Genomic DNA, 11,314 nt, shown 5'->3' on the forward strand with positions numbered 1-11,314 from the left:
GTCCCTGATATTCATTCATAATTATAAGACGCAGTATTTCAGTCAGGATCCTACTTCGTCAGAGTTATCTCCCCATTACGCCAGTTCATTATTTACAATCGTAGAAATGGAAGCCATTGTAGGGATGACGCGCTACCAATTTTGCTCATGGAAACCGATAAATTTATCCACATTGCACCATTACGATCCTTATATATCAGTTGTATTTTAAAAGACAAATGTATCAAATAGCTAATGAGCATCAGTTAATGATCTTGTCTGCATTGATTCAACTTAAAACTATTGTCTGATCGGTTGTCAGGTGGAATTTTCGAAAATTCACAAACATTTAAAAAATTTCTAATCAAAAATTTCGTGGAAGGGCAGACTAGATTTTTTTAGTGTATAAAGACTATAAACCCTAGTTTTCACACACAAAAAATTATATTTTTTCAAAGATATGCATTTTCATCATCCAACTTGAAAGACTGTCGTCAAGTACTTTCATTAAAAAATAGCTATTCGAACACACCTTCTCTGTTTTTGTGACTCATTAGATAGGTATTTCACTTGACCCATATATTTCATCTTTTAGTACTGTTATTTTTTTGTGTTATAAAGTCAATCTGTAGCTTTGATATATAAAAATAATAGAATCTGAAGCGAGACGATGTATGAAATAATCTTACTTTGTACGATATCAAGACAAAATATTCAACTCAAACACGCCCTAACATAAAAAGATTTTCTCTTTTCGATACAACTGTTACCCATTTTTAGGAATTTTTTCTTGAGTAACATAATGGAAGGGCAGACACGAAAATTTTTGAACTAATAGATTGATATGTTATAGGTCCGTGGTAATTTTTTCAAAAAAATCGGAGGTTATGTATTTTCTTCATCCAACTTGAAAGATACCCGTGTCGTCGACTTGAAATCTAATTGTTCTGCTTAACTATGTACTAGATAAATTGAAAACTTATGCAAATGGTGTTTTTAAAATAAAACACCTCGTAATTGAGAAGAAAATTGTAATTTTCTTTGTTTCTATTAACTTTTAAAATTTTTGTCACTATAGTAAACAATACAGTACACATTTATCGCCTTCTCTAACAAAGAGCTTCGATTCTTTTGTTTTATTTCAACCGGGTTTCCGACTGGTATTTGTTTCCATACGAACATGGATAAAACTTACCTCATTGTGGTTATGTTGCAAAGATTTATGAAAGCAGAATGTATCCATGGCGCTTGTATATAAGCTAGAGTCAATGTACTAAATTAAATTCATATCTTTGGACGTTTAGTTTTCTTTGAACTTTGATGACGTTTTATTCAGTATGCCGTTATGCTTTGGAATGTACATAGTGCTCTCATTTTTCACCAGACAGAAAACAGTCGTGAGATAACTCGAGAACGGTGAAAGTGACCCTTTGATTTCAAACTTGCTATTATAGAACTTTTTATTAACTCTTGTCATAAAGTTCACATCATTTTTGGAGTATTAGAATTCTTTAGATGATTTACCTGCTTTTGATGGTCCTTTTAATTCTGTTGAAAGTTATCATTTTTGTCTACTATCAGCACTACACTTCCAGACAATCTTATTAAGAAAAAAGTTTTCGTATTTATTTAAATGGTCTTTCGAAAAATCTCATTGCGAATTTATTTGCTCTAAATCGTTTAAACAAAAGATGAAAGTATGTTAGATACACTTACTGGAAATTTGAAGATATGATTGAAGCTTTAAATTTTCTCCTGGACATCATAATATATAATAAAAAAATATGTGGTGTATTTACGAAAAAACAGACGATTTTTCATTCCCTTTTGTTAATTTTGCTTTTTCAAACCAAGATGTTCCTTTGTCCATCATATGGTGTTTATATATTCCAAATTGTTCGTTGTGTGTGTGTAGTGATGTCATAGATTTTAACGAACGTAATCAATGCATTCTCATTGGTACTCATACACCACATCTTTTATCTATATTATCATAATCTTATTGTTTCGTTGACACTCTTCACATTACTTAAAATAGTCTCCAACATCCTAAGATAATGAGTTCCAGAAATACCTACAACAATAACTACCATTTATAATAAATAATATTGCTATGTAAATAACAAGCATTGCTTGATTGCCGTAAGTTTTTGTGCAGCGGCAAATATTTCATACATACACTAAACAAGAACAAATTAACAATAAAAACAATAGCCAGGTCCTGTAATAGATGTCTTTTGGGACGAAAATCGGCGAAATTTGGACTGCCACTGGAAAATTATAGTATATTGGATAGGGACAGATATTCTGCCTTGTCACACAAGACACCTACAAATCCCTCAACTCGGAGAAAATAATCTAGGTGAAGCAATATTCTCTGTTTTTTATAATTTATTTACTGGAAACGAGTTCGAAAGAGGTGTAGCCACAACAATTATATCTTAGGAAACACACGAAAACTAAAATGTCTTATGCACGTTGCGTGTGTGATATTGATTTTGATATAAAACCATGAAAATCTTGGATAATAATATAAACAATGATTAATTTCTAGACACTTAACTGAACCATGTCAGTCGCTTAGGCAAACAATATCGATATCAATATCGATATATTGCATATCTTGCGTTAATTTTCTTAAAAACAACAATTTCGATGTAGATCATTTGACTTACAATAGAGAATTAAACATTTTATGTGCTTTTCATTTGCTCAATTAAAAAGAACTGATGTAATCGCTATGTGAAGTAACATAACTAAACCACGACCAACTGAAGAAAAGTAGGAAAAAAATCACTGTTTACTCGACGCGTTATTATCCTTTTTATGCGGATACGGCGTAAATAAACCACCAATCAAACACTGTCTGAATACTTCTTGATATGACGACGTTACTACCCGTGATATATTAAATCCTGTGAACGGTGGGCGTGGTAGCTAAAGCCCTTCAAAGATTCCCAAGACGCTTCGTAATTTCCAACAGACCATTCACTTATGCAATGTGTGACGACTGTCATTTGTATATATATATATGTAAATTGCATACATCAATCAAACTTAAGGTAAGATGTTATAACAACATATCTATCTATTCCCCAGCTGTATTCAAATACTGCACGTACATTTATTCGGTGTCCGTCTTATTTTATTGGAATATTCATTTATTTATCAAAGAATATTTATGGAATAAACTGTTTTTCGTGTTTTTAACCATTTGTGTTATTTATATTGTTTTAAAAGAAGACTTGTAGTTTCATACATTGATAAAAGAGGGATTATGCATTGAAAGGTGAGCAAGTAAGTACGTTTATACTTTTCGATTAATTTCTTATTTTCAGCAAAAAAAATGGATAGGTCTTCTGTAAACACATTTGCTTTACATTATATTTTTAAATTTTCTGTGTGAAACACCACAACAATGAATCTAACTGCATACATGTTCGGTTATATTTAGATATACATTAGATCCTTCAATTAACACTACCAATAATTAATAGACATTGAATGTCCGTTCGTGTTGGAGACGATAAATTGCACATTGCAAAAGGGAAGTTGCTGCTACAATCATAACAATTCTGTGTCTGTTTTGCTACTAGGTAAAATATATGGCATGTATTAAATTCAAGTGCTAGTAGTGAACTATCTATCACATTTAAGATCGTAATCATATTGTTTCACTAAAACTGTCTATGTAAAAAAACTCATCAGAGATACCAGGATTAAAATTTTATATTTACGCCAGACGCGCGTTTCGTCTACAAAAGACTCATCAGTGACGCTCGAATAAAAAAAACCCAGAGCATTGATGACCAAAAATTCCAAAAGGTTTTGCCAAATACAGCTAAGGTAATCTATTCCTGAGGTAGTAAAGCCTTAGTTTTTCAAAAATTCAAAGTTTTGTTAACAGTTAATTTATAATTATGAACATATCAGTGATAACTCAAGTCAACACAGAAGTGGTGACTACTTGGCTAGTAATACCCTCGAGGAAATAAATCTCCACCAGTAGAATATTAAAAAGATTTCTCATAAGGTTTTTTCCTTAAAGTCTTTTGACTGTCAAATAATTCTAATATTCTCTTAAATTTGACACGGGGGATGGAAACCTCATGTCCAATGATGAATTAATAGATATATGTAATCTTTATATAGTTACCATAGGCTTATGTACCCATGGCACCAACACCTATACAGAGCATATATTTACAATTTGACCTCCTATACACATTGCTACATACCAGTTTTCCATTTTATCGAAGTGCTAACTATGTGTCCTTTAAAAAGATCCAAGTCCTATTTGTAATTTTCTTATAAAACAATGCACTTTTCAAATATAAAAATTACTAAGTTTGATAAATACCATATTATAATATAACACCTCATTTAAAAATTGACATGTTATCTTCCATATACCTATTTCAACATATCATAACATTGATTTTAACAGCACAATCTATCTTCATACAATTATCATGAACATAATGAACAATTGTCCTTAAAGGAAAGATAAAACACAAGGAAATGATAAAAAAAACCCTTTCTTATCGTGTAACTCTGGATGATTAATGGAACTGTATAATAAATTACAAAAAGAAAAATTAAGACAGACAGGACTTAAATTTCCAGCATTGCGCCAAAACAAATGGGCCCTTCAAATTTTAATTTGAACCATGGATGAAGAGCTTTGTTTTGCATCAATGCCCCTGTCCCTATGATACAGCACCAAGAACATACTGACATCTGACTTAAATATCAATAACCAATATCCAAATATATATTTTTTTCTTAAAGCATCAGAGTGCAATCGTCCAATTAACTGAATACAATCATTTAAAATGCCCATTTCATCTGCCGAAAAAGCTGCCCAGATCCTCAAATAAACAAAAATTAATCCGTTCATCTGTATTTTCGATACCCTATTATAGCGATAACGTGCCTGGTTGAATAATACACATCATACTAAAACAGTTGTTTATGATGGCTTAGGGTTTAATGGCTAAAGGTTTAAGTTGTTTGCATTTACAATTTTATAAAACATGTACAAGTGTTGTGTAAACAAACAGGAAATAAAAGTGCAATACGTGACGAATGCGTCGTATAGAAATCGACCTTATGCAATTGAGTATAAAAAAACGCTTTTTTTTTTATTAATTTCAGGTTAAAAAATCTTTATACCTGAGAGTCTGTAAATGTTTGAAATTTAGTTGATATAGGTACCCTACAAAAACACAAACATTCATCTTTTTATTTGAATGTGCCAAAACCAATCGATGTTTTTTACATGTACATGTATATGTACAGTTGCATGAGATCGATTTCTATCCGACGCAACTCACATATTTAAAATAAGAAGTATCGGAGATATATATAAAGAGCTGATAGTTCATACATTGTCTGAGATAATCATTTCTAAATAGAAAGGTCTAATCAGTGCATTATAATGTCCTCCTCCGGAAGACCATATTGACGAAATTGTTTGTGACCCGAGAAGTATAAAAGGTCACAGGTGTATGACATTATGTATTGACTATACTATTCTCAGGTTAAATCAGAGACAATTTGTGTCTCTTGTAATAGTAATGTTAATAAAAAAAAAATTGCGAGTCGGAACTGGTATAGTTTACACCTTAATAAAAATGTTAATTTATTCATTTACAATTTAAATACAAGATAAAAAGAAATACACTTCCAAAACAACCTCATTTCGAGATCTTGAACAATGTATTTGATAGAAGTCCAGGCAGGCCTTACCAAATAAGAAACTATTTTACTAGATGTTGACTTATATAGAGTTGTATAAACGTGGGATATATATCCTTTTCTATGATAAATACCTGTCTTTTATATGTCCAAAATATATGCGTTAATTGTCAATTTAAGTCAAATAAATGTCTATCGTTTGTCAATTTCAACATGCACATATTAATATACATGTACCTTGCGTATTGACATACAAAGTGTCATTCCTGCACTAAAATGGCAAGATTATATCATCGTATTTGATTTTCATTAAAATTAATATTTTTTTTGTAAGACTACATCTATACTATTTTGTAATTTTAGAGGCCAAATATTGGGTTTATTAGACCTTTTAGATCTTTATGCTTAAAAAATCACTTTGATATTTTGTAAATAATCTTAAAAGATTATGGACGCTTAACGTAGTTTAAAAAAATGTTGCAAAAGTCACTATCTCAGCTAACCCACTTTGCAAATCCGCATAACTATTAACTGTTTTTTGTTCTCGTATTCGAGATTCGAATTGTTCTCGTATTCGAGATCATCTGAACAATTAATTGTACACTGATTTTGAGAATGTCTAAAATACTGACATTCAGATCGTCCAGATACTGACTTGATCGTGAATTTATATAGAACCAAAAGCCTATCTTCTGATAAAATAAGTACAATTCGTTAAGCATTCTTGGTATTGAACACTGAACATTCAACATTTAACATTTGATTAAGTGTTGTACAGTGTGATTCGGAAAAAGTACGGAGATGCAACCAGTTTGAGATCGTAATAACTACTACTGTTCTTCAATATTATATGTCGCTTTTGATAATAATAAAATCGTTTGATACAATCAAAACCTCTTTCAATCCTAAATACAATTTTTGAAAAGAAATGATGTAAATATTCATATCATCTTTTCAGAGATTCTAACATTTCAGCAGTGTCCCTTGAATGACTATTGTAATCTGCCATAATTATCTCGAAACAAATCTACATGGAACTATAATTAATTATAATTAATAACATTGTAACATTCCATTTAATTTAATTTACTATCCACAAACGCACTTTTACAGTTGTACTTTTTGTCTGCATTATTAAAAAAAAAAAAATAACTAACCATATGTTGCAATTTTTTAAATTTTTGAAAAAAACTATCTTGGAACTATAAACAATATGCTTTAGCTTGACCAACGTACAATGTAAGAAAAAAATTTCAAAATCACCAGTGATTGCAACTTTCAATTTCTTTTAGTTAGTTCTAATAATAAAAATTGATAACATGGCAAGAAATGGTGTCATTGTGACCATACAACTTACTTAAACCGACTTTGAAAGTTAAATAGACATGTTACGAAAAGGTATATACTCGACGCTGAGGTTGACAAATAAGACTTTAAATGCGGGTATCGTATCAAAACACAAAAGTGATTTAAAGATTTTAAATTACCTATATATATACTATTTCGTAACACGTCTATATTTAAAAAAAAAACCATTTTATTGACATTTATGTTATTATTGACTACAAAATTACGGAAAAACTTGTTAAGATTGTATTTTTTACACTTAGAATAATAACCCGAGTGCCAAGGAGAAATTTCAATTACACCTACACAGGCTAGGAAAAAAATCAACTCTTCAAAACACTTTGCATTTTATGAAAATGAAAGATCCATCTTCCTACGCAACATGTGCAACAATTTAAAATGTCGATCTTTAAATTTTCAGAAAACATGCAGAGAATGGTGATTTTTACACAACTTTTAATCTGTGCAATCGTCAACAAGGTGTTAAGTTTTGAATGTGATATATCGCAAGAGGTATGTGAAACATCTCTAAACATAGAACACCAGCTGACCATGATGCATCCGACAGAAAAAGCTGTGTATCCAAAAAATGGTAAACTTTATAAATATGACGTTGCTAACACGAAAGACGCAGCAGATATAACAATAGATGACGTGATTACAGCAGACGGATGGGAAACTGCTCGTTTGGTTGTTGTGGCAAATGGAACATTGCCAGGTCCTCCAATAATTGTCTATGAAGGTCAAACGGTTATTGTTAATGTAACAAACCATTTGAAATCTGAAGAGGTTACAATTCACTGGCATGGACTTCCACAGGAAGGAAGTCCCTATATGGATGGTGTGCCTTTTCTTTCTCAGTGTCCAATATCAACAGGTCAAACATTTATTTATAAATTTATAGCATCGCATAAAGGAACATACTGGTATCATTCTCATGTAGGATCTCAAAGGTCAAAAGGACTATTTGGTGCGTTTATAATTAGGGAAAGAAAACCAGTTGAAATTGAGGAACACATCTTAACAATTCAGGAGTGGAATCATGATTATGACTCTGACATGGAAGACGCTAGAATGATGTTTGGTGGATATGACAACCGTGAGAAATTTCAGGTTTCAAGATCTTTAGATGGACAATATTTCAGTTCACTAAAAGCTCATTCTGGATTGATTAATGGAAAAGGACGATTCTGGGATTCTCATAAAAGTACTCACAATGAAGCTCCTCTTGAAATATTTACCGTAAAACAAGGAAACAAATACAGATTTCGAATCATTGGAGTTGGCGCTCTATATCCTTGGACTATATCAGTCGATGGTCATAAAATAACTGTTGTTGCATCTGATGGTTTTGATGTAGAACCACAGATTGCAGATTCTGTAATTATTAATGCTGGTGAGAGGTATGACGTCATCATTGACGCTGATCAACCTATTGGAAATTATTGGATAAGAGCAAAAACTCTAGAATCAAACCGTAATACATCGGTTGAAGCTATACTCCATTACCAAGGGGCTTCAGATACCGAACCGTTATCAATACCTCGTACCTGTACAGATACCGATAAATGTTTGGTAGTAAATTGCTTTTTCATATATTATCCACAAAATGACTTTACATTATGTTTACCTGTTGACAAATTAAAACATAAATCGGACAACGATCAAGCACCTAAAGTCATTCAAGGAAAATTTACAGAATATTTCCTAAATTTTGCCTTTCCTGGAAAATCATTTACCCCAGGCTCTGTGAATGGCAGAAGATTCATTTCGCCAACGAAAATAGCACTGGCTAATCCTAAGGATATGGACTATCCATGTGATAACACTGAGTGTGACGAGCAAAAAATTTGCACTTGCACATATTCATTAAATCTTAAACATGGAGATACCGTTCAAATGGTATTTCTCAATATGGGCAGCGGGAAAGGCTGGGCACATCCAATTCATATGCATGGACATACTTTTTATGTACTGAAAATGGGATATGCACAGTACGACAACAGAACTGGAGAAATGATAGGAGAAAATAAAGATATAGATTGCAGAGGTGGAGTAGCTAAGAACGAAAGTTTTTGTAACGATGCCACATGGAGTAATTCATCATGGGTTAATGGCAATATTCCGGATTTAGAATTGAAGAAGCCGGTACGCAAGGATACTATTATAGTTCCGAGTGGAGGATATGTGGTAACACGTATAGTTGCCGATAATCCAGGAGTTTGGTTTATGCATTGTCATATTGAACTTCATGCTACTGATGGAATGGCAATTATTATTAATGAATCGCATGCTAATCACCCATCTCCGCCACAAAATTTCCCACGCTGTCACAGTTTTCAAGAATATGATTCAACGATTACACAAAGGCCAGAGGATGACGATTTATTCGAAATAAATGGTGAGTCTTATTTTCATCTAAGCAAAACGTACCTAACATAACGAAAACAAGTTTCCCTGAATTTCATACGTAACAATACATATTTTATTTAAACAAATGCTGTAACCGGGATATGTTTTAAAAATGGAAATAAAAAAAGTAACTGATGTCCGGTACGAAGAAACACTCATTGGATTTGAAACTAGAATCATAGAGTCACACGAATTGATACAATTTGCATCGACAGAGTTCCCATATGCTGATACGTATGAACTATCTTTGTTTCCCATAGATAACACTGTTTAACCAGTTTTGATTAGAAACATTTATTTCGATCTTAACATAATCTGAAAAGTCTGAACACTAAATTACTCAGTCATGTTCGGTCTTTCATTTGATATTCAGTCTTATCCATTGTGGTAAATTCAGGACTGTTTTCGCACACATTTCGCCTGCAGTCATTTTAATACTGTTAAGTAGTTTTAAAAGACATTTCCGTATGCTGTTGATATGTAGCTATTGAAAAGTCTGAACATACATTCGACATATCTTAATTGACGGCAAGTGAATTGTCTTAACAGGTTTGAATTTACTGCAGTGAATAGGTCTGAAAATTGACTGCGAGACTTGAAATTACAAAATAAATCATTGATAAATCTTTTGAAAGGTGTTCAGTTTAATCTGATAAAATAAGGTTCGGATTTGTTTTTTTCATTTGCAGTCTGACGGTGAGATGCTGGCTTTTTCACAATTCATAAAATAGACATCGATTGTTTAATTGATAAAAATATTATTCATAAAAAGTACTTAAATTTATATGAATGACACAATCTACATATATAATTAGTTTATTGGAACAGTTTTGAAAGTTACCTTTGGTATATATTTTTTTCAGATCTCTATACAGAAAGAAATTTTTGGATAATGTTTGGTGTTCTATGTGCAGTGATAGTATTGCAGTTTATCATTATATTGTGTAAATGTTGTTGTGAACGATCAAGGGACAAACCTGAAAAATCATATGACATTAATGGTCATTTCAATTCTGGTTTTAATTCGCAAATATAATATTGTGAATTCGTTTATGGATAACAATTTTCGTGGAATAAGGAAAACTTTCATTTTCGTTGGTACTTTGTGATTTTGTGGTTTGTCAAAGTCTGATTACATTCGTACAGAAAATTTGTCATTCGTTGGATATTGGAATTCGTGGATCCATGATAACCACGAAATCCGTAAAAAATGGTTTCAAACGAAAATAAAAGAATCCATAGTGAAAGTTATCATAGCATTCTTAAATGTTCTGTAATTAGCGATTTATTCCACAAATCACTAACAATTTGATGGTGTACATGTTTGATTCCGATTTGAGTTATAGCACAAATTTGCTATTTACACCTGCAAAGATTACTTATACAATGCAAAAAGGCTTGTAACTTCTTATAATTCAATTTCTCAAGAAATTTTAAAAAACAAGTCTTTTTGGTTAATTTTACTTTTTAATGTAAAGTTTATTTCTTTCGACGAAATATGTATCTTAAATTTTATATTATAGATATGTTCAAGTTAATCTCGGTTGTTTTTTGTTTTTTTTTTTTTTATTATTAAAAATCTCGTTTGGTTGGGAGGATATATGCCATATTAACAGCTTGGTTGCAGAATACGTCTAAATTATGCGAGAAATATAAGAACATGCGATGCTACTCAGTGGACGCAAATAAAAAATTGCCCTTTCTGCATGGATAATTGAAATTAATATCAAAGAATAAAAACAGTTTGTTTTATTGTAAATAAAACTAGATAGCTGACATGGTTTGAATTAAAGAAAGGTGACATATTTCCCGGTATCAAATAATTTGAAGAAAAAAGAGGTTTTGCCATATATGACCTTTTACATTGAAAGGTTAA

General features: G+C 31.6%; 1 protein-coding gene across 2 annotated transcripts; it reads left to right on the plus strand.

Moving 5' to 3' along the window:
- Positions 1-3,019: 3,019 nt before the first annotated feature.
- LOC143047598 (uncharacterized) lies at positions 3,020-10,976 on the plus strand. 2 transcript variants are annotated; one of them, XM_076220737.1, is made up of 3 exons: positions 3,020-3,041; positions 7,448-9,427; positions 10,302-10,976. In XM_076220737.1, the coding sequence occupies exons 2-3, from the start codon at positions 7,453-7,455 to the stop codon at positions 10,472-10,474; spliced, it is 2,148 nt and encodes a 715-aa protein (XP_076076852.1). In that variant the 5' UTR covers positions 3,020-3,041; positions 7,448-7,452; the 3' UTR covers positions 10,475-10,976. The 2 variants fall into 2 exon arrangements, with proteins under 2 accessions (XP_076076852.1, XP_076076846.1); XM_076220731.1 differs by lacking the exon at positions 3,020-3,041 and adding an exon at positions 3,131-3,276.
- Positions 10,977-11,314: the final 338 nt, after the last annotated feature.

The sequence above is a fragment of the Mytilus galloprovincialis genome, chromosome 1 (assembly GCF_965363235.1).
Source record: "Mytilus galloprovincialis chromosome 1, xbMytGall1.hap1.1, whole genome shotgun sequence".
Lineage (NCBI taxonomy): Eukaryota > Metazoa > Mollusca > Bivalvia > Mytilida > Mytilidae > Mytilus > Mytilus galloprovincialis.

Coding starts and splice junctions, on each gene's coding strand:
- LOC143047598 (XM_076220737.1), top strand. CDS start 7,453: ATGCAGAGAATGGTGATTTTTACACAACTTTTAATCTGTGCAATCGTC. Junction 9,428..10,301: donor CGATTTATTCGAAATAAATG/GTGAGTCTTATT, acceptor TATTTTTTTCAG/ATCTCTATACAGAAAGAAAT.